This window comes from Ailuropoda melanoleuca, chromosome 1 (genome assembly GCF_002007445.2).
Source record: "Ailuropoda melanoleuca isolate Jingjing chromosome 1, ASM200744v2, whole genome shotgun sequence".
Lineage (NCBI taxonomy): Eukaryota > Metazoa > Chordata > Mammalia > Carnivora > Ursidae > Ailuropoda > Ailuropoda melanoleuca.
The window spans coordinates 45,000,866-45,025,261 of record NC_048218.1 but is presented as its reverse complement, the minus strand read 5'-3'; the positions used below and the strand labels follow the sequence as shown (position 1 = coordinate 45,025,261).

The window sequence follows — 24,396 nt, the reverse complement described above, 5'->3', positions numbered from 1 at the left end:
ACTCAAGGTGACCAGCTGGTTAATAGAAGAGTTGAGATTTATTCTTTGAGTCTGACCCCAGAGCCCTTTCCTCACAGGTTCTATACTGATGGCTCTGGTTTGGTGGAGCAAATGATGAGGACAGCTTCATCTTTGATGGGGGAAAGGCAACTATTATTACTAGTAGACCATTGGAGACTGGTAAGGTAAACATTCCACCAGCTTTCCCCCATCATGTTTCTCATCCCATGGATAAAGAGCAGATGTGAACACTGCTGCCAGCCACTCACTTGTTAGATGAAAAGTGACTTGGCCATGCTCATTATAAAATTAACTTCTAGGTTTGTTGGTTTTAACAAAGCATGTGAAATATAAGTCTCCACAGGATTCATAAACTTTAATTTAGAAGTTCTTTTGATTCTAATAAAAATCTATTTTTACTTGCAGTAAGATAGTAAAGAAAGAAAAATCTCTGGAAAGGTTCTGGATGCCTTAAAGGAAAATTTGATTAGATGGTCCCGTGTTTCAGTAACACAGATGAGAAACTTCTGTATACCTTGTTAAAATGGGATGATGTGCCCCACTTTTGATTTAAATTCCATTACACTTATCTCCAGGAATTAGCAAAAAAATATTTTTCTGATAATAAAAATCATTAAGAGCTTTTTGATATCATAAAAAATAAAACTTGTTTGAAGATAAAATTTATCCTGATATAAATATTGGGTTTGAAAATGAAAGAAAGCATCAGAAATTCTGTGTAACTCTTTGCTAAGAGAAAAATAACCTTAAGTCTTACTCCATAGATATTTTTCTTCTTCATGATAGGGAATGATTTGTATTTTTAGAGTCACAAAGACCATTAAGGAGAAAGCTTTTCTGAAATATAGTAAATCATGATCGATTTGCATTCTTTGTTGGCCCCATGTACTTAGAATTCATTGTAATTCCATATGGATTGTGATGATATCTATCTTTGCTATATTATGAAGGATTTGTTAAATACATTCTCTCAGTAAGAAAAGGAGGATGTTTTAAAGCAACTTAATGATTTTTGTCTGCAAATGGTGCTACTAATTTCAAGTTGGTCATTTCCTCCCTTATTACTGTAGGCCACCACATGTCTTCCCAAGCTCATGGATCCACCTTTCATCTCCCTGACAAATGCACCTTTGGAGAACAGGCATCTTCCTCCCACTATCAGGGAAGTCCCATAAGTCTTTAAATAAACTGACTGTCTTCTCATTTCCCTGCCTGAAGCAGGCTCGGCTACTGGGTCACCAGTTTTTGTCTGGGGCACCATCCCAGTCTTCCAGGTGTATCAGTGAGAAGAAACCACCTTTGGGCCAAGCTTCTTTCTCCCTCATAAGGCCATCCTGGGATTGACCCCAAGGTCAGCTCAGTCTTCCAACTGTCTCTTTAGTTTTCCATTCTTCTTTATTCCAGTTCCTTGCCTTTGAAATAGCTCCATTGTTTTGCAGTCCTTAAATCCTGACACCTGACCTGACATGTGACCTTTACTCATGAGACTTGCTTAGGACTGTTTGCCATCAACCCATCATCCCATTTCTGGATTGAAGCTGTTTTGATCTTCCTCATTGGTTTCACCAATTCACCTTCTTCATAGAATCATCAAAATAACTTTTCTAAAATACTTATTTTCATACCATTTTCCCACTTAAGGACCTACAATGTCTTCGTATTGCATGTTAGATAAAATATAAATGCTTCTTCCCTATATGTAAAGCCCTATATCATTTGATCCTTCTTTGGTTATTAGCCTGGTTTCCTTTACTAGTCCTTGAATAGATTCTCTGATCTACTCAGGCCAATTCCATTATCCCAGCTGGTCTTGTCCCCCACCTGTCCCAGAAAACACACACACACACACACACACACACACACACACACTCACAAAATAGCAGTTTCCTCTCTACATCTGAAACTAATGATATACTATATGTTGGCTAATTGAATTTAAGTTTTAAAAAATACCAGTTTCCCCTCCTCCCTATTAGAGGAGGAGAGCCTGTTCTGCTTGGGATGTCCTTTGCTATTCAAATTCCATCAAATTAAAGATGATTTCTTTAAAAATCATCTCCAAAAACTATCTGTTACTAGGTTTCATCCCAATTGAACTTCTAAATAATTTTGAAATATATAACCTTCTGTACAATCTTGGCATTCCAGAGCTGGATTCAGTTGTAACTCATATCAACTTTCCTCCCACACACAGCAGCCTTGAGAGATTGACTTTTCATTCTTCTTTCCCACTTCGTTCGGGACTAGCACTCTGTGATGGGCTATGAGTGAAAGAAGGTGCCTGCTCTCAAGACCATACACTCTGTCAAATATGGGAGACAGAAACAGGTCAGTTACAAGGCAGGAGTGAAGGGACAGAAGACTGTACAAGGCAGGGTGGTCACAGGGAAGAAGGTGGCTAACACTGAACAGGAGGGAAGAGGAGGTGATGCTTGAACTGTGTTTTGAGGGGTGAGGAGGAATTATGCAGGAGATATGTCAGCATGGAATGGTCTTTCACTTTCTGAATCTGGCATGCATCCAGCCTACAGTGCATCCAGCCAGCACCACACCACCTCACAGTCACCTGGAAATTAATTTCTTGTTTAACAAATGTCTAGGGGCACCTGGGTGGCTCAGTCGTTAAGCGTCGGCCTTTGGCTCAGGGCGTGGTCCCAGGGTCCTGGGATCAAGCCCCGCTATCGGGCTCCCTGCTCCGCTGGGAGCCTGCTTCTTCCTCTCCCACTCCCCCTGCTTGTGTTCCTCTCTCGCTGGCTGTCTCTCTTCTCTGTGTCAAATAAATAAATAAAATCTTTGAAAACAAACAAACAAAACCCCTCCGAACAGAAGATGACCNCCCTTTTTTTTTTTTTTTTTTTTTTTTTTTAAGGAGAAGGTCATGTTTTCTGTTGCTTTTGTATCCTTCACATTGCCTAGTGGTATCGAGTGCAAAGTAAGGACTACTTTGTGTTTTGTTTTAACATAAAAGAATACCTCAGACCCATTGTGATGATGAATTTGCCCTGCTTGTCTAGCACTCTGAATTCCAACCATTTATTCTTCCCTGTCTGTGTCCCCTGTATCCATCCTTCTGTTTACTCCTGTGACCAACACTATGTGCATATGAGATGATTGATCCATGTTATGGAAGAGTCTTTTGCTGTGGACTGAAACAGAACTAATTGGGCTAAATGGGAATGGAAGCTGTGGTCTTGAGCTTCCAGATTGGTGGTTTAAGCAAGTGAGTTAATCAGCCACAGGCTGGTGATACTTGCTTATGGAATGGTTTGAATAATCCTTTTATAATATTCTAGGCATAAGTGACGATCATTTGAGCTTGATGAGTCATCACAACAGAATTCCTTCCTTATCAGTGATGCTTTCTAAGACTCTTAGGTTCTTGAAGCAGATCTGCGTCTGCCCTGTAGCTCTGCTCACCATTGTCTCTCCTCAGAATATTTGGCTCTACTGTGTCCAACTAAAATAGAATAGAGTATTTGAAGATTGGTTTCTTGTGGGAGAAGAGAGGTTTGTGGCAGTTCTTTCTTTTATAATGGATGTGACAGATGCAGCAACTAATTGTCCCCTTGCATCTGTTCTCCCTTCTTCCATGTTAACAGAAGCCCTGAATTTCAGCTGGGCATGTTGTTACCCTGAATAAATATTCAATTTCCCTCACTCTCTTGGCAGCTTTGGGCAGTGTGATTAAATTCAGAGCAATAGGATGTGGGAGGGAGTACTGTGAGCAACTACTGGCTTAGGGAGCATCCCCTCTCTTCCTGATTTTTTCACCTTCCCAAAGGCTGGAGTGTAGCTGTGATGGTTAGCTGTCCTGGACTTTGGAGATGAGGGCAACACCTTTGGGGCGGAAAAGCAGCAAGATAGAAGGAACCTGGGGCTCTCACTGGAGCTACTACATGAGCCCTGGACTGCTAGTGCTCGGAGCTATTAGGTCAAAGAGAAATACTTGTCCTCTTTAAGCTGTGAGTGTTTTCGGTCTCTGTTTCAGCAGCTCATTAGTACACTGGGGGATAAAAAAACATGAGGTTCGGTGTCCGCTGAGTGATATGAACAAGATGAGAAACATACTTTTAACGATATTTAATAAGTCTTTTTTTCAAATCAGTACAAAAATTTAAATACAAAAATGATTTGCTATTGACAAGTCTCAAATCTATCATGGAAACTCAAAAAAGTCACCAGTCTGGTCACCTTTCATGGAGTTCTGTAAAATATTTGAGAACAGTCACCCACTACAGACATTCTTTTCCTCTGTGGGATGTCATAATGCATTAAAACTCTGTGTTTAAATAACATAATGCCAGTTTGGTCCGTTTCACATGGAAAAGTTCTAGTTGATTTTGAATTAAATTGGGATTATAGCACCATCCCTAGACTTTTGAGCATGTGGTTGTTTCATCTGCTTTTACACTAATGTGTTAACATAATGTGCAACACTTAAAAGGGAAACACAGACACATAGATAATTATTTAAAACTCTTTTTTTAAATTAAATGGAGTAATTCATTTAGCTCTGAGATTAGCACCATTGTAGAATACACAGTATCTGGCATAGATTTTGCTCCTCCCCTATCTAAAAGTTAGAAGCATATGCCTGATAATATACACACTCACGCACATTATATATATATATATATATATAGGCAATTGAGTAACAACCAATAAATAAGTCGTAAGGTATTTTAAAAAGTGAAATTTGGTCTTAACTAAAGAGGTACTGCCTCTCTTACTTGGTGGAAATAAAAAGCCCATACATGTACAGATAAATACGGATTTACAGATCAGCTGATCTGACTTGCTTCCAAGCCATTTCAATGCAGCTATTCAGCAGAAGGAGCCCAATGGATCCCTGTTGCCTCCATAGTCATCAGTCCAAAACCAGCATCCTCAAGACCAATCTGAAGGATGTTTGACCACATAGACACTGTCTGCTTTGAAAATGAAGGTTGGGTCAGATATCTTTTGATGGGAAAAGTTTGTCATATAATTAGCAGTGAATAAGAAACCCTCTGGTAATGAACTCATTTCTCTTCTTAAGGAATTGTGAAGAAACGGTGCTCGTATACCATATAAGGGAAAGACACCTATTAGGTTGAGGAGAAATTTTTTGATGGTTAAAAGGACTCAGATTTGACATAGACACATTTCCAAGTGTATTTATACCGTATTTATTTGTGTATTTTTCCATCTGTACCTTTCCCCTCAACTTCTCACTCTTAATTTTGAGGAACAGATACAAGATTCTACCACCACAGCCTCACATTATTTCCCCCAGTGGCTTATAGTATCAGCAGCAGACTCACAGATGACTGAATATTTTGCCTGTGTTTTGAGACCAGATTTGTAGTTAGTATTTACCTAAGTGAAAACCTGGGAAGATGCTTGTATTTCTCTTTAAACTTGTGTTGACTCTTGACTTGTGCTGAGTGAGAGGTGACGGAGGAAGCGTGGGCTCTTATTGCCCTTTGACATTTCAGAGAGCTCTTCCACAGGTTGCTTCTAAAGAAACAGTTCTTTTCCTACAATTTTAGTATCTACGCTAGGAAGTAGTACATCCATTTTTAAATGTAAAACTTCAGAAATTATTTTTTCAAAAAAAGTTATTTTCCTATGAAATTCTGAAAATTTTTTTCTCCCCAAATAAAAGATGGCTTGGATTTTGGAAATTGACTTTGGAATCTGAGGCAACCTACCAATTTGCATATATTCTCCACCAGGGAATTTCTTCAAAATTCAGTGCTCCTGAAAAATAGTGATAGCCAGTTCGTGGGTAAAACCTCATTGTAGTCATTTGTACGGGTAGGCAAAGGAGGGGAATTTTTATACACAGGTAAACACAATTAAAAACTGTTGATAATGAACATTCCACAAAACTGAAAAATTACTATTTTTTCTTATGACTTCCATGTGTTTATATTAGTTGGGTCACAGTGGAAATTACATGGAAGGAAGAAAAAAAGTTGCAGAAAATAAAACAAAAAGGACCCTTGAGAAATAAGTGAGTCAATTACTGCTCCTGTCTCCCAACTGTTTTTTTTAGCTCCTTTGGGGGCACAGTCTTACGTCCCTCAGATGTCTCATCCAGTGCCAGGCACACAGAATTTACTGAGTAAATTACACGGCAGGCGACTGGCTCACTTGTTCTTTTAGAGACACGAGATACACAATTCTGAGGACTCATGTCGATAAAGGACACAACCTCTGACTGGAGGGAGATAGCTCTTGGACTAAAACCCTGCTGCGCCCCCTGACTCCCTCCCACTAGGGCTGTAACACAACAGAACTCCTCCCCCACCTTCCCTGGCAAAACATCTGCCCGAAGACAGAGGAAATTATGCAAGTAAATACGGTATGTAAGTGTTATCATTGACATTTCCTTAAGCCATATTTCTAAATCTTTAAACAATGTAAGCAAGTGACTTTCATTAGCTATGATCTTTCCTACTGAAATATTTTGACTGATCTGAATAAGCAGGTTATCATGGAAGCATATAACAATACAACAGCTAATATGATTCCAGTGGGTACAACACAAGTGTCAGTACTTGATACATAAATCTATTCCATCATTTTTAATTACAGGCTGCTATGCAGAGCATTAAACATGCATCTTAGTTTTGATGTGTACATGATGGTTTAGATTTTCACTTAAATATAACTTTCCAACTATATAAATGTTTTGAAGCAATTATGTTTTTCATTTGGATTTTTTTTGGTGCATCATTTTCTTTTCTTCTATTAAATCTCTTTCTTTTCTTTTTTTACATGGGATACAATAAATATCCTGAAAAGGAGGAATGGACGTACTGTCCAGCATACAGTCCTGCAGCCTGTTCTGAGGGCATCTGGAGGAACACTCGGTCTCCGGGCCTGAGCAGCAGCACCGCACTCCCAGATGCCTGGTCCAGAAAGCCCTTTTTGTACTCATCGTACGTGTACATCATGGGCTCGTTGTTCTTGAACAGAGCAACCCAAACGTTGCCCCCCTTGCAGTGAACGTGGTATACAAAGTAGTAGACCCCGGGAACCTCGCAGGTGAAGATGCCCGTCTGTGGGTTGTAGTTCTGTCTGCCATTATAGAGCAGTTTGTCAAACTTCACTGGGGCCCCCACAGGTGGGAAAGGTGCAGTCAGCTCAGCTGTAAAGGCAGGCATCTCGTAGGCTGGCCCTCCATTCTTGCCTTTCTTAGCCCCATAGGCATGGGGGGGTTTCACTCCATCAATTCCTAGCCCCATATCTGGCAGATACTCTCCATGGGGCGGTGGTGTAGGGGGCATCACCGCTGGGGGGCCTGGGGGCCCTGGAGGGCCTGGGGGCCCTGGAAGGCCCGGCTGGCCTTGAGGACCAAGGGCACCAGGCTTCCCCGGGGGCCCATGAAGTCCTGCTACTCCAGGCTTCCCAACTCCAGGGAACCCAGGGGGCCCTGGGATGCCAGGTTCCCCTTTGGGGCCTGGCATTCCAGGTGGTCCAATGGGCCCGCTTGGGCCTGTGATCCCTGGGATGCCTGGAGGGCCCTGTAACCCCTGATCCCCTGGGATTCCTGGTTCTCCCTTTGGTCCCAGAAGCCCTGGAGCACCAGGGAGCCCTGGTAAACCTTTGTGCCCAGCTTCCCCCTTGGGCCCTATGGGACCTGGCAAACCCCTCATGCCAGGGGGCCCTACTTCACCAAGGAAACCTGGCTTTCCTGGGAAGCCCTGAAGCCCTGGCTCGCCCTTGGGACCTGGTGGCCCCTGTGGCCCTACAACCCCACCTTCTCCTTTGGGGCCGGGAAAACCAATAGCACCTGGAGGACCCATAGGACCTGGGATTCCAGGCAGGCCTGGCTCTCCTGGGGGACCTCCCATTCCAGGGGCACCTACTGGTCCTTTCTCCCCTCTTGGTCCTAGGGCCCCAGGAAGACCCCCTATGCCCTTTTCACCTTTGGGTCCTGGGAAGCCTGGTTTCCCGATCCCTGGAAGGCCTGGGGGTCCTGGCAGCCCTGGCAGTCCTTGCTCCCCTTTGCCACCTGGAAATCCTGGCTGGCCAGGGATCCCGTCCTGGCCTGGTTTTCCAACTCCGGGTATCCCAGGAGGTCCTTGAACTCCTGGGACCCCAATAGGGCCTTGGGGTCCAGGTTCCCCTGGAGGACCTGGCTTTCCCAGGGGGCCTTGAGGCCCAGGGAAGCCTGTCACTCCGGGTTTGCCCACTCCTGGAAGTCCAACAGGGCCAGGAGGTCCATGCATCCCTGGAGGACCCTTTAGGCCTGGCAAACCTGGCATCCCAAAGCCCTTCTCTCCCTTAGGACCCTGGAGGCCTGGAGGTCCTGGTGGTCCTTTGGGTCCTCGCTCTCCCTTTGCACCTGGTTGCCCTGGTAAACCTGGCCCACCTGGTTTTCCAATGCCAGGAAGTCCATGAGGTCCTGGAGGTCCTTGCGGTCCCGGGATCCCCATGGGCCCAATTTCCCCTTTGGGTCCAATTTCACCTTTTGCCCCAGGCATTCCCATGGCTCCTGGCTTTCCTGGCATTCCAGGCATACCTGGTTTTCCAATTCCTGGATATCCCTGTGGCCCTGGTTTTCCTTTGATTCCAGGTATCCCATGACCTGGTAAGCCGGGGGGCCCAGGTGGTCCTCTTGGCCCAGGCTCTCCACGGGGACCTTGCTCCCCTCGTAAACTGGCTAATGGTATTTCTATTGGGAGAGAGGGGACAGAGGGGGGGGGGAAGAGAGAAAAATGAGTATTTATTATTCTTCACTTCAAGGAAGTCATGATGATCATTATTTAGTTCTTTTTTTAAATTTTTTTATTTAATAATAATCTTTTATTATGTTATGTCAGTCACCATACAGTATATCCTTAGTTTTTGGTGTAATGTTCCATGTAGTTCTGACACCTTAGTCTATTACTTATTGAGAGGAAAGACTAGGAATAATGTGTTCCTCTTCCAGGACTATGTTATCAGTACTTAAAGAACAATCAAGCTAATAATTGCTTTGTTATGTTTGAAATACTGTTTTGAGAACTGATATCTGTGGCTGCTTTTATCAGCATTGGTTAAGGAAAAAGCTAAAAAGTAATGAAGAAACATTTTTCCAAAATTCAAAACTCTGTTTTGTTATGGTGTGTTCACTATGGAGATTTTGGAAAATTCAGAAAAGGATAAAGAAAAATCAAAGTTGCCTATAATCACTTGACATTTTTATGTATCTCCATCTCATGTGTTCTAGGTGTGTGTATGTGCGTTTGCTTGCGTGTGTGTGTGTGTATTTTAAACAATGGAGTCGTTCTCCATTTTTATTTTTTTTATAACTTTTTCTACTTAATGCTATATTTGTCCATGTCCTTGATTTTTTTATATAATAATTTGTGGCTAAATAATATTTCCTCTTGTGTTGAAATACAGTATGATGTGTTAGGGAAAGTAATTATCATGTGGATTCAGGGAAGAATAGAAGTGTTTTATCTCATATGTGGTTTAATAACATCTTCCACATGGGGCGCCTGGGTGGCTCAGTTGGTTGAGCCACCCACTCTTGATATCAGTTCAGGTCATAATCTCAGGGTTGCGGGATCAAGCCCCATGTAGGGCTCTACACTCAGCAGGGAGTCTGCTTGAGATTCTCTCCCTCTCCCTCTGCTCCTCCCCTGCATGCATGTGCACACGTGTGCACTCTCTCTCCCTTCAAATAAATAAATAAATCTTAAAAAAAAAAACCCAAAAAAACATCTTTTGCATCTGTCCTCTGGTGCTTAGTTTCTTTAATGTGCTATAGGGTTTCCTAAGTCTCATATGAATTCAAATTTTTAATAAATTATTTCTCATTTGCAAAATAGGTTTCAAACAGGAGAAGTGAATAAGATACTTTAGGCTGACAAGCAGTGTGGAGAAGGAATTGAGCTGGGAGAAGCAGCAAGTTCTTCTTGGCCTTGAAATGAGGTCTGAACTGGGCTACGGTCTCTGCTTGCCTCTCTGCAGCAAGGCTAATATGGCCACACTACAAGATTAGTTAATAGATGTGAAAGATGTATGCTTTCACAAATTGTTATCAAAATGCAAAGCACATATCTGCTGTGATGATTATGCTGTGCCTTTCAGAGCAACACAACTCTGGATCTTCTACGCTACTAAAATGGAACGTAAATGAAATTTATGGTCTCAAAGTTTTTTTTTAACCAGTAGTCACATCTTAATGCTGACCATTATATTTTTGACTGAGCTACTGTCAGGGAACAAAATAGAACTGTAAAACTCATATTCTTAGCAAATTCTCTGATTGCAATCTGGTACCCATCAGAATAAGTACAGGAAGTGCCAAGAGCCAGGCAGGCCACTTAAGAAAGGAAGGGATACAAAGGGCTGAGATGATACCTTAAGTGGAATATCAGCTCCTGAAGGGAAGAAAATTGGGAATACTTCGTTTATGCTAAGTAGATAGTGTAGTGCTATTAAGACATATTATTTCTAAGCAGTGAACTCTGTAGCACATACTATGATATCAAGACGCCTGGGGCAGGGTCATGTCTTACTCATCAGGAATCCTTGGTGTCCAGCACAGTGCCTGGAACATACTCTGTTCTTAGCTAGGGTTTCTTTTTTTTTTTTTTTTTTTAAGATTTTATTTATTTATTTGACAAGAGATAGAGACAGCTAGCGAGAGAGGGAACACAAGCAGGGGGAGTGGGAGAGGAAGAAGCAGGCTCATATTGGAGGAGCCTGATGTGGGGCTCGATCCCATAACGCCAAGATCACGCCCTGAGCCGAAGGCAGACGCCCAACCGCTGTGCCACCCAGGCGCCCCTTAGCTAGGGTTTCTTGAATGACCAGCTGTAGCAACTCAAAAGTTTTTATGATGCTTTAGTATTTACTTAGCATTTTTACTTACCTATGCCATTGATTTTCTCAACAAATCTTATTTTACAGACGAAGAAAAGTAGTTTCAGAGAGATTTTTTTTTTTTTTAATTGAAATATGGTTGACATACAATATTATATTATTTTCAGGTCTTTCATTTCTGGCCTCTAGGCCTCTTAGCACCAAATCCCCTAGTACCCAGCAGTAGAGCTTCCTGCTTTTTCAGGGACTAGTGGGAATGGCCTCTACTTCCTCAAAGGGAATTGTTATGCTGATGCAGTTTCTTTCCTACAAATGCTAGGTTTCTTAGGAATCCGGGTGAACCTCATGAAGTTTTAAGAAGGTGCCTCTCACAGTGATAAGCATTTTGTAGGTGTTGAATAACTAATGAATATGGCTGGAAGGCAATGGGAAAATTTTTCAACCCTACATGCAGTCCTTACTCTTCATATAATCACGTTATCGATTAACAGGTGTAGTAACTTAATTAAAGTGCTCTAAAAAACACAGGTATTTATCCAGCACCTAGTTCACCAAGTGCTTTCATATATATATATATATATATATATATTTTTTTTAACACAATAGGTCCTTAACAACATTACTCTCTCAGTTTAGAAGACTGACTAGTCACCTTTTTTTATTTTGAGTTTTCCAAAGATTTACTGTTGGAAAAAAGCAGTGTTAATGGTATTCAAAAATACTTTTTTTTTTATTTTATTATATTATGTTAATCACCATACAGTACATCCCCAGATTCCGATGTAAAGTTTGATGCTTCATTAGTTGCGTATAACACCCAGTGCACCATGCAATACGTGCCCTCCTTACTACCCATCACCAGTCTATCCCATTCCCCCACCCCCTCCCCTCTGAAGTCCTCAGTTTGTCTCTCACAGTCCATAGTCTCTCATGTTTCATTCCCCCTTCTGATTACCCCCCTTTTCTTTATCCCTTTCTTCCCCTACCGATCATCCTAGTTCTTATGTTCCATAGATGAGAGAAATCATATGATAATTGTCTTTCTCTGCTTGACTTATTTCACTTAGCATTATCTCCTCCAGTGCCGTCCATGTTGCAGCAAATGTTGAGAATTCGTTCTTTCTGATAGCTGAGTAATATTCCATTGTATATATGGACCACAGCTTCTTAATCCAGTCATCTGTTGAAGGGCATCTCGGCTCCTTCCATGATTTGGCTATTGTGGACAATGCAGCTATGAACATTGGGGTGCATATGGCCCTTCTCTTTACTACGTCTGTATCTTTGGGGTAAACACCCAGTAGTGCAATGGCTGGGTCATAGGGTAGTTCAATTTTTAACTTTTTAAGGGACCTCCACACTGTTTTCCAGAGTGGCTGTACCAACTTGCATTCCCACCAACAATGTAGGAGGGATCCCCTTTCTCCACATCCTCTCCAACAATTGTTGTTTCTTGCCTTGTCTATCTTTGCCATTCTAACTGGCGTAAGGTGGTATCTCAGTGTGGTTTTGATTTGAATTTCCCTGATGGCTAATGATTTTGAACATTTTTTCATGTGTCTGTTAGCCATTTGTATGTCTTCATTGGAAAAGTGTCTGTTCATATCTTCTGCCCATTTTATGATTTGTTTATTTGTTTCTCGTGTATTGAGTTTGAGAAGTTCTTTGTAGATCTTGGATACCAGTCCTTTATCTGTGGTGTCCTTTGCAAATATATTCTCCCATTCCGTGGGCTGTCTCTTAGTTTTTTTGACTGTTTCCTTGGCTGTGCAGAAGCTCTTTATCCTGATAAAGTCCCATAAGTTCATTTTATCTTTTATTTCTCTTGCCTTTGGAGATGTGTCGTGAAAAAGGTTGCTCTGGCCGATGTCATAGAAGTTGTTGCCTATGTTCTCCTCTAGAATTTTGATGGATTCCTGTCTCACATTGAGGTCTTTCATCCATTTGGAGTTTATTTTTGTGTATGGTGTGAGAGAGTGGTCAAGTTTCATTCTTTTGCATGTAGCTGTCCAATTTTCCCAGCACCATTTATTGAAGAGACTGTCTTTTTTCCACCGGATGTTTTTTCCTGCTTTATCAAAGATTAGTTGCCCAAAGAGCCGAGGGTCCATTTCTGGGTTCTCTATTCTGTTCCATTGGTCGATGTGTCTGTTTTTGTGCCAGTACCATGCTGTCTTTGTGATCACAGCTTTGTAGTACAGCTCGAAATCCGGCATTGTGATGCCCCCAGCTTTGTTTTTCCTTTTCAACAGTTCCTTGGAGATTCGGGGCCTTTTCTGGTTCCATACAAATTTAAGGACTATTTGTTCCAGTTCTTTGAAAAATGTCCTCGGTATTTTGATCGGGATAGCATTGAAAGTGTAGATTGCTCTGGGTAGTATGGACATTTTAACTATGTTAATTCTTCCAATCCATGAGCATGGAATATTTTTCCATCTTTTTATGTCTTCCTCAATATCTTTCAAAAGTGATCTATAGTTTCTAGCATATAGGTCCTTTACGTCTCTGGTTAAGTTAATTCCAAGGTAACGCATGGTTTTTGGTGTTATTGTAAATGGGATGGATTCCCTAATTTCTCTTTCTTCAGTCTCGTTATTCGTGTATAGAAATGCAACTGATTTCTGGGCATTGATTTTGTATCCTGCCACCTTACTGAATTGTTCTATAACTTCTAATAGTTTGGGAGTGGATTCCTTTGGGTTTTCCATATAGAGTATCATGTCATCTGCAAAGAGAGACAGTTTGACTTCTTCTTTGCCGATTTGGATACCTTTGATCCCTTTTTGTCTTCTGATTGCTGTTGCAAGGACTTCTAGTACTATGTTGAATAATAGTGGCGAGAGTGGGCATCCTTGTCGTGTTCCTGATCTTAAGGGAAAGGCTTCCAGCTTTTCCCCATTGAGAATAATGCTTGCAGTAGGCTTTTCATAGATGGCTTTTATGAGATTGAGAAATGTACCCTCTATTCCTACACTCTGAAGGGTTTTAATCAGGAAAGGATGCTGTATTTTGTCAAATGCTTTTTCTGCATCAATTGAGAGGATCATATGGTTCTTGAGTCTTTTCTTGTTGATATGATGTATCACATTGATTGATTTGCGAGTGTTGAACCATGCTTGCATCCCAGGTATGAATCCCACTTGGTCATGATGGATAATCCTTTTAATGTACTGTTGGATTCTATTAGCAAGGATCTTGTTGAGGATTTTGGCATCCATATTCATTAGAGAAATCGGTCTGTAATTCTCCTTTTTGAGGGGGTCTTTGCCTGGTTTGGGGATCAAGGTAATATTAGCCTCATAGAATGAGTTTGGTAGCTTTCCTTCTGTTTCTATTTTTTGAAATAGCTTTAGGAGAATAGGTATTATTTCTTCTTTGAATGTTTGGTAGAATTCCCCAGGAAAACCGTCTGGGCCTGGAGTTTTATTATTTGGAAGGTTGTTTATCACTGACTCAATTTCTTCATAGTTAATTGGCCTATTTAAGAAATCTATTTCTTCCTGTTTCAGTCTTGGTAGTTTATAGGTTTCCAGGAAGGCCTCCATCTCTTCCAGATTGTTTAGTTTTTTGGCATATAGCTGTTGATAAAAGTTTCTAATAATCCTTGCAATTTCAATGGTGCTGGTCGTGACCTCTCCCTTTTCAGTCATAATTTTAATAATCTCAGTCCTTTCTCTTTGTTTTTGGACAAGTTTTGCCAGTGGTCTATCAATTTTATGGATTCTCTCAAAGAACCAGCTTCTAGTCCTGTTGATCTGCTCTACTGTGGTTCTGGTCTCTAATTCATTGATTTCTGCTCTAATCTTGGTCAACTCCTTCCTTGTCAGTGGGTTAGGCCTGTCCCTCTGTTGCTGTTCCAGTTTCTTGAGGTGAGAATATAGAAACTGCATTTTAGATTTTTCTATTCTTTTGAGTGAGGCTTGGATGGCTATGTATTTCCCCCTTAGGACTGCCTTTGCAGTATCCCATAGGTTTTGGACCGTTGTGTATTCATTCTCGTTGGTCTCCATAAATTGTTTAATTTGTTTTTTGATTTCCTGGTTTATCGAGTCATTCTTGAGCAGGATGGTTCTTAGCCTCCAAGTGTTTGAGTTTCTTCCAGGTTTTTCCTTGTGGTTGAGTTCCAATTTCAGAGCGTTGTGGTCTGAGAATATGCAGGGGATAATTTCAATCTTTTGGTATTGGCTGAGACCTGTTTTGTGTCCCAGAGCATGATCTATTCTTGAGAATGTTCCATGGGCATTTGAATAGAATGAGTATTCTTTGGTTCTGGGGTGTAGTGTTCTATATATATCTATGAGGTCCAACTCGTCGAGTATGGCATTCAAAGCCTTTGATTCTTTGCTTAGTTTTTGCCAGGGTGTTCTGTCTATTTCTGATAGTGGGGTGTTGAGGTCCCCTACTATTACTGTGTTCTTATCTATATGTCTCTTTATTTTGGTTAAGAGTTGGCTTGTGTATCTTGCTGCTCCCCTGTTGGGGGCATATATATTAATAATTGTCATATCCACTTGTTGAATACTTCCTTTAAGAATAATATAGTGCCCTTCTGTATCTCTCTCTATGGCCTCTAGTTTAAAATCCAGTCTATCTGATATGAGAATTGCTACTCCAGCTTTCTTTTGAGGTCCATTTGCGTGGAAGATGGTACTCCATCCCCTTACTCTAAGTCTGAATGCATCTTTGGGTTCAAAATGAGTCTCTTGTAGACAGCAAATGGATGGGTCATGTCTTTTTATCCAATCTGCAACCCTGTGGCGTTTTATGGGAGAGTTTAAGCCATTTAGATTGATAGAGATTATTGACAGATATGATTTTAATGATGCCATTTCTCTTTAAAGTCTTTGTATCGGTTGTGACTTGCTGCTCTGTATCACTCTTGGGGCCTTTTTACCTTTATAGAGCCCCCCTTAATATCTCCTGTAGGGCTGGTTTCGTGGTTACGAAATTGGTTAATGATTGGCGATTTTGGAACGTCTTTATTTCTCCATCAATTCTGAATGACAGCTTTGCTGGATAAAGGATCCTTGGCTGCATGTTTTTCTCTGAAAGAGCTTTAAAAATGCCCCCCCAAGCCTTTCTCTCATTCCAGGTCTCTGTAGACAGGTCTGACGTAATCCTGATACCTTTGCCTTGGTACGTGAGAAATTTCTTTGCCCTGGCCGCTTTCAATACTGTATCCTTGGATCTAATATTTGCGAATTGCACTATGACATGCCGTGGCGTAGGTTTGTCCTGGTTGAGCTTGGATGGGGTCCTCTCTGCCTCTTGGACACGAATGCTTGTTTCCCTTGCTAGATTAGGGAAGTTTTCAGCTACAATTTGTTCAAATATCTCTTCTAGACCTCTGTTTTTCTCCACCCCTTCAGGGATGCCGATGATTCTGACATTGGATCGTTTCATAGAGTCAGTAATCTCCCGTAATCTACATTCGTGGGCGTGGATTTTTTTAAGACCAGCTTCTATTTTCGTTTTTTCTTCTACTAACCCATCCTCCAATTCGCTAACGCGTTCCTCTGCCTCGGTGACCCTGGCCGTCAGAGCCTCTAGTTTTGACTGTATTTGGCCCATAGAATTTTTAATTTCTGTCAGATTCGCTCTCATTTCTGCCCTTAGGGATTCTATATTCTCAGCAACGCTTTCTCTGATGCTTTTTTCAAGTTTACTCATCATCTTGACCATTGTTGCTCTGAATTCCATTTCTGATAATTGGGATACATCCATATGTATTAATTCTGTGGCCGAGGCCAATTCTGTGGCAGAGGCCACAGACTCATTATCTTTTCTTTGCTGGGGGGGACTTCTCCTTCTCGTCATTCTGATGAAGAGAGATTGCAGGGTTGTCCAGAGCCCAAGTGTTGACTGGGACCCAGGCCGTGCGCCCTTGTTTTATAGAGATCTTAGGGATGTGGGCTTCTTCCTTAAAGAGTTTATTTATTTATTTGAGAGAGAGAGAGACAGTCAGCAAGAAAGGGAACCCAAGCAGAGGAGTGGGAGAGGAAGAAGCAGGTTCCCGGTGGAGAAGCCCGATGAGGGACTCCTTACGGAGCGTTGTGATCACACCCTAATCCGAAGACAGGTGCTTGGTGACTGCGCCACTCAGGCGCTCCGGGTTGTGGGCTTCTTGATTTTTCAGCCTGCCTTCTGGGGGAGGGGCCTGCCTGCCGGTACTCAGAAAACCCTGTTTGGGTAGAGTCTCTGTGTCCCTTGCGAGGGGGGATGGGGATGGGCACCCTGTGAGCCGGTATTTCCGGGCTTTTGTTCTCTGGCGGCTTTCCCTGGCGGTTTGCTATGCCTCTTCTGAGAGAGCAGCAGCGGCTGAAATTCAGCCTCTGTCTCAGAACAGAGGGATCGCGGATCGTTCTCCACTGATGTTCTGGCCACTTTAACTCTGTTTCTGTTGGTGCTGCTCAACCCTGCAGCATCCCGGGCTGTGCGCCCCACACCCGGCGTCCCAGCCCTCACTTCCAGGGCCGGCACGTCTCTGTCCTTTGTGTTTCCAACCCCGCCAGCCGCCAGCCGCCCCGCGCGGGCTCCCGGAGCTCCCCGTCTCAGTCTGGTGTCTCACGGGTGCTGACCGCGAGTCCGCCTGCTCCCCCGTGCAGGTGGCCCTCCAGCCGCCAGCCGCCCCGCGGACGCTCCCGGAGCTCCCGGTCTCAGCCTCGATCCAGTGAGCACACCGGAGCTCCGGAGCTCCGTGAGATGCTTGGTGGTGCACGCTCCCGGCTCACGGACTCAGTCTGCCGTTTCCAGAGTGCGGGTCCGCGGTCCGCCCGCTCCCCGGTGCAGGTGGCCCGCCAGCCGCCCTGCGCGCGCGCTCCTGGAGCTCGCGTTCTAAGTCTGTTGTCTCGCGGGTGCCGTCCGCGAGTCCGCCTGCTCCCCCGTGCAGGTGGCCCGCCAACCGCCAGCCGTCCCGCGTGCGCTCCCGGAGCTCCCTTCTCAGCCTGCTGTCTCAAGCGTGCGGGTCCGCGGTCTGTCCGCTCCCCCTTGCAGGTGGCTACCGCTTCCCGGCGCCCTGACACGGCGGCTCCCTCCCCCTTCTGTTTAGCTTCCGATATCTGTGCGCGGTTTCACGGCTCCCCGCTTCGTACCTCGATACTCAGCGCTGGAGATGTTCATTTGTAGAGATCCAGATGTATCTTCCTGCATCTCAGGCTGATTCCGTGGATGTTCCTGCTGGTCTGGTACCTATCCAGCTCAACTCAGGGGACCGGCTGAAAAAGGGGTCCCCTACTCCTCCGCCATCTTAACCTCCAATAAAATCTCAAAAATACTTTTTAAAAGGTATCATAGCACAAGTTTTCTTCGTATACTAGATGATGTTGTAAACTTTTTTCTAAATCTTTTAAGGGTGTGGCTTCTTAAGAACTAGAAGTTATTCCTCTTCCAAGTTATCTTGCGCTCCTGATAAACTGCAGAAAAGCACTTGAAAGCTGTTTCTTTAAGATAATGGATTTTTTTTTTTATTCTTGCTGGTAATATATTGCTGTACTGAGTCATGTGCAATTTTCACTCAGGGTCATCGTGATGCTGAGAAATTTTATTGATGACCTGTCCATCTCTAGGTTCGACCATCTTAATCAGAAGTGTCCTTTTTGAGTGTCAGCCAGAGGGAGTGAATCCAGATTGGTTTCCCTCAGGTTCAGGGAAGAAAAGTTTGGAAGAGGCAGAGCAGTCCTGCTCTCTGAGCCTTCCAGCAGCTTCCTGTAGGCCTGTCATCCCCACCCACCCACCTGCTTTAATCCCCCAGCATCTAGCCCAGCTTCTGACACAAAAATAGATACTCATTAAGTAGTTGCCAAATGTTAGAATAGATAATGAATAAGGGAATAAAAATATGTTTTGTGCCATTTACTGCTGTTAAAATAATAGAGCACAACATAAAACAGTAATTTTGTTTGTATTTCTAGGTATTGAACTTTTCATAGAGTTTAGAACACAATAAACACTTAATGAATGTCAGCAACACATTCCAAAATAAAAATTTCTAAAATTCAGCTTCTCCCCCTTGATCTTACAGTTTCGGTTTTTTTTTTTTTAAAGATTTTATTTATTTATTTGACAGAGAAAGACAGCCAGCGAGAGAGGGAACACAAGCAGGGGGAGTGGGAGAGGAAGAAGCAGGCTCCTAGCGGAGGAGCCTGATGTGGGGCTCGATTCCAGAACGCCAGGATCACGTCCTGAGCCGAAGGCAGACGCTTAATGACTTCGCCACCCAGGTGCCCCAGTTTTGGATTTTGGAAAGCTGCTGTTTCATAACAGCACAGAAATAAGATGTTACCTTTGCCTTTCTTAGGTGCTGCTTCCTTGCCCATTCTTGGCACTGGCTGAATTTCCTTCATATATTGGGGTAGATGTGGATATTCTTTGCCATACTGCACATGGGGCACCTCCTTGCCAATGTTAAGGCCATCTTTGCCCAAAGGCATGTGAGGTACTTGCTGGCCCAGTGGCTGGTATTGTGGAATTTGCGGTGGGATCTGAGGAGGAATTTGTGGTGGCAGCGGCTTGATCCCATAGTAAGCACCGGCCTGAATGAGCCTGATGGAGCCCAGGGAAATGGTAAGCAGCACTCCCAGCAGCTGCAGAGGGCCGGGCGGCACAGCCATCACCTGCGGAAGGAAGGAATGCACCAACATGGTGAAAACTGGCAGGCCAAGTGATGAGTTTACTTAGAGAAAGAAGGGGGAGAAAAAGGAAACAACCTTTAACATCAGAATGTCACCCGTGCAAGACAAATGAAAGGGAGGAAGATATTACCTCTCAGTAGGAAACAAGCAAGAAACAAGAGTGGGACCTGTCAAATGAAGGCAATTGGTGGGATTATAAGCTATGGGAAATACTGCTGTGTATCCCCAAATATCAATTCTGCTTTCTTCCATAGTATTGGAACTCTTGATTTTTAGCTGGAACAGAGCAGCCCAGAATAAAGATGTTTCAGCCAGTTGTGGCAATGTGACAAAGTTCTGTCCAATTGGATGTAGTTGTAATGGGTAAAACTTCTGAAAATGATCCTAAGAGAGAGTGGCCCCGTTTTTCCTCTTCCTCCTTCCTGCTGGCTGAAATGTGGCTATGTTGCCTGGAAACAGACCAGACACCTGGGACCAGGAAGTGAAATCCGTACACTGAGCATGGTGGAGTAACAAGCTAGAATAAACCTCAGCCTTTGTACTAAACTTACTCCTAGTGGATAGAGTACGTTTCCAAAAGGAGGCAAACTTGGTGGCAAGTCAGGCTTTGTTAGTACATGCCAAAATTCTATTCTAGGTGGAAACAGTAATCGATAGGCGTTACGCTAGGGGCTGAAATTTTTCATCTGCCCTTTTATTTGGTGTGGTCACAAATTAATGTAAGCATTATAGAGCAAATAAACAACAATAATGAAAACTGCAGAAGTCTTCTGAGTTGGAAAGAAGGTACTTCATGTGACAGTCCCAAAATATTTTAAAAGTCACTATCATAATTATGCACATACAGGAATGCCATTTCGTTCTACTTAAATACTGTAAAGGCGTTAATGTAGAATTTGCCTAATTGGACCTGGAGTGCACTGAAGTTTGTCTTTATACTATCATGAAAGAAAGGAGTTTACAAGGCAAACTAGTTGTATAAATAAAACAATGATGTTTATACTCACGAAAATAAACTGTACAAGCCCTTTAATATCATCCTTTGCAATTTAACAGTTAATGGAGTAAATATTAATGGGGTTTATATGTTTATAAAAAACCAATTCGAAAAGACCTCTGGAAATGCCAAGGGCTGAAAACCCAAAAACCCAGGGAACTGCAGTGCTCACAAAGGTCCACTAGAGGGCAAGTGTGGTACACATTGAAGTCTGTTCTCCTGGGTATTGACACCACATAAAAAGATGCTCCCCACACCTTTTTAAAGATCTTGATGAAAATCTGAATCCTCAGTGGAGTGTCATCATTATGCTGGAGAAAGAAGTGGCAAAGTTCTCACAATTTTTAATGTAAGAATATTCTGGAGAACTTTGAATAAACTTCTATCTCTAAATAATTTTAATTTCCATTCTGTGAGTTTGTTTTCTTTGCTTCTGCCTTACTTAATTCTGGATCATAGTTTTCCACTTCTTAGAAAATATGTGTTGATTTTGCGACATCCTATTCAAGAGTAATGCCAAGAGTGTGAACAGGCTACAGAAGAATTGGTTAATAAAAAGCACCTAAGAAAATATTTAATGGAATCTCCACCACAAAATTCACTGCTTTACAATTTTTCTAAATATACTAACTAGTCATTTTTCCCCAAAACATCTGTCAGCAAAATGATTTATAAAGCCTTCTCCATTTCATAAATCAGAATAGTCTCAAGAACTGTTTGATTCAAATGTACTCTAAATGAAACATGTGCTAGTAGATAGAAGGCAGTTATTTTCTGTCTAAGAATGGTTAATTATTATAAACCATTTGGAAAGAGCCACAAAATTAGTACTGATTTATACTCAGTAATAGTCAGTTTTATTTTAGATGGGAAAAGAAGAACATCTGCTGTAAGGACTCACTGATAAATTTATTGACTACTTACCAAACACAATGCTAGACCCATCCAGGGATTACAAAGATAACTATAACATGGTCAATGGGCCCTGCCCTCACAGAGCTTATACTTTTTTAATAGGCGTGACAGATGTATAATGTATTAATGAGTAGCGAGGGATAGCCAGAAAAAAGTAAATTTCCCACCCACTTCTGTCCAGTAACTTAACTCCCTTCCTTTGGAAGTAACAACTTTTCCCATTTTCCTCATATGTTTCCAGAGATGTTCTGAGAATATGCACATATACTACACACACTTTTAAGACACAAATTACAGTATACTATACATACCATTCCTTACTTTGTTCACTCAGAAGACTAGAACTTCAGACCTTATTCCTCAGTTTTATATATCTGAACAGATCCTTTCAACTTCTTTATTTGTTAAAAATAAGACTCAATTGTTCTCTAAAGTCCTTAACAATTCAATGTCTAAGGCAGTCACTAGGGAGCTGAAAATGTTAATCCATACCAGAAATACATGGTAATACCTGGTGATGTATAAGCTGGGACTTAATTCCATCTTTGGGGATGACTAAATTTAATTACTAAACCCTAAGCTTGTGGTGATGTCTTTAAGAATAAGCTAGCATCCTTGGCCCTTCACCCTTCCATCAATTCAGTGAATGTGTTGGATTGTACTTAATAATCTTTAAACCAGGACAATCTAATGAAACATTGGAAAACTGGAAGGAAGTGAAATGCCTGGGAAGAAGACCAGTTGAATACCAAAGGCCCAGTGGGATCCTACTTTACTACAATTATTTCCTCTTGTAGGCTTGGCCTTTCTTTCCTGAAAACCACCTCCTTAGGTCTGCCATCTGCCTTTTCTCTGGCTCTTTATTTAAATAAACTTTGTTCCATTTTAACTTGAATATTTATATAGGGGCCCTGGTTAGAATTTACCGCTTGACTTACCCTTACCAATTTCCCTCTTGTCCCTGAGGATATTTTTGGTGGTCAAAGTGGTGTGGTGGTTCTCCCCAAATCACTCAAAAGAACGTCAGATTTGTGTAATGCTATACAAACACCTGGCGGGAGGAAGGAACCTTGGAATTTCTGCTGGGAGAAATGGTGGTAATGGGTTTTCTTGACTCTTTTTCCTTTTTCTGTGAAGGAGGGACACAATAATGTTGTGAGTTCTAGTCGCTGTTTTCTTAGATTTCTATTTGTTAGCGTGTGTGTGTGTTTGTGCGCGCACTATGCATAAACATAAACAAACATGCATAAACATAAGCATATGTGATGTGTGTGGAAGATGGATCCTGGCCAGTCAGGGCAACTTAGTGATGGGTTTCATGTCATTATGAGAAAAGCTTTATAGAAGAAGTCAAAGACCTGGAGTTGAGTTTAGCTCTGCCATTCACCATATCTATGACTTGGGGCAAATCCCTTATCTTCGCTAAGCCTCAGTTTCCTTCCCTATAAAACTGCAACTATAAAAAAGAAATTATAATCTCGGCCTCTCCCATAGAGCTGTTCAAGGACATGAATGATAATACGAAATTTTTTGTAAGTTGAAAAGCACCATTCAAATTTAAATTATTATTAATGGAGTGTGACCAAAAAGACAAATCAAAACCAACTGAAATGTCAAAGACTTTCAAAGAAGGATACTAGCCAGAATAAATGTGAGGTTAACTGCAGTAATGATAAACTTAACATGAATAAAACAATAATGGCCATTAAAATGTACTTGTTAAAATGGCAAAAAAGAACCACTGAACCAAGGCAGTTATTCATTCTGGTGTCAGAGTCGCCAATCCTAATCATTTTGAACAGCCCTAAATGGTTCCCTAAATTTGGGAAGGGCTGCAGGGAGTTTCAGTTTCCTCACATGACCCCTAATGTATATAACAGAAGAATGTGATATATATTATTTTAGACGATCCTCAGCACTTTTATTTGTACATTTATCCCCATGAGATTTTGGCTTGCTGTGCAAAAGAATGTTTAAGTATTTAAACCTTCAGTTCGTGCCCTAAATCCAACTTTCCCTTTCACATGGTGCTAACACAGTGCGCACATCTGTGTGCATGTGTGCGTGCGTATGTATCTTGTGGACAAGCCTCTCTCATCTGCTGCTGGGGAGCCCCTCATACAGGATGTGTAGTTTCTCAAAGCCTCAGATTATCTGTTCTGAAGCAAGGGGAAGTCAGACAGAATCCTACTCCTGCAATATTCACCAGAATTGTTTTCTTGGCTTTCCCATGCGTCTTAAAGAAGGTTCTGTCCTGTTTGCAGTTCTCAGAGCAATTCATTCATTAGGTGTAGATATGTAAGGAGTGCCTACGAATTGTTACTGTTATGGATACTCGAGAAAGGAGTGAATTAGATGAGGTCTTTGATCTTATTGAACTCACATTCCAGTGTGGGGAGACAGGCAATAATAAACGAGTTAAAAATAAATTTTACAATTTTAGATGTGAGTGCTGTGAAGAAGACAGAAGGGTGAAGGGTTCGAAAATGACTTGGAGTAGAAGACACGGTTTTGGAAAGGTGTTGGGGAAGACATCTCTGAAAAAGCTAATTTTGGATAGAGATGTGAAAGTTGAAAGGCTTATTTGTCTTTCAAGGCACAATACTAAAAAACCCTAGAAAGTCCTATTTATCACAATGGCAGTTATAGGTGACTTTCACTAATGTAAACCATTGTTTTAAAACTTTATTCTTCATCTATGTCTCTCCTCATTTTGACCTCTTTATTCTATTCTTTTTTTCCTGGGGTTTCTTCTTTTTTTCTTTTTAATCTTTCTCCAGATTTCAACCGTACCGTATAAGTTTGCTAGGGCTGTCAAAACCAAGTATCTTAGACTGGATGGTTTAAACAACAGAAATTTATTTTCCCCCAGTTGTGGAGACTAGATGTCAGAGATCAAGATGTTGGCATGGTGGGTTTCTTCTGAGCCCCCTCTCCTTGGCTTGTAGATGGCCATGTTCTCTCTATGTCTTCACATGATCTTTCCGCTGTGTTTGTGTCCTTTACAAGGACACCAGTCAT

At 42.0% G+C, this 24,396-nt stretch overlaps 1 protein-coding gene across 3 annotated transcripts in view; it reads right to left on the bottom strand.

Annotated features, from left to right (window-relative positions):
• Positions 1–4,101: 4,101 nt before the first annotated feature.
• The window catches only part of COL8A1 (collagen type VIII alpha 1 chain), a 157,185-nt gene continuing 136,890 nt past the window's right edge, over positions 4,102–24,396 (bottom strand). For all 3 annotated transcript variants that reach the window (XM_002917083.4, XM_019797342.2, XM_034657248.1), the window contains exons 3-4: positions 19,115–19,445; positions 4,102–8,689 (exon numbers count right to left, since the gene is read on the bottom strand). In XM_002917083.4, coding sequence (XP_002917129.1) covers positions 6,783–8,689; positions 19,115–19,442 — 2,235 coding nt within the window. In that variant the 5' untranslated portion in view covers positions 19,443–19,445 and the 3' untranslated portion in view covers positions 4,102–6,782. The remainder of the gene's footprint in view (positions 8,690–19,114; positions 19,446–24,396) is intronic.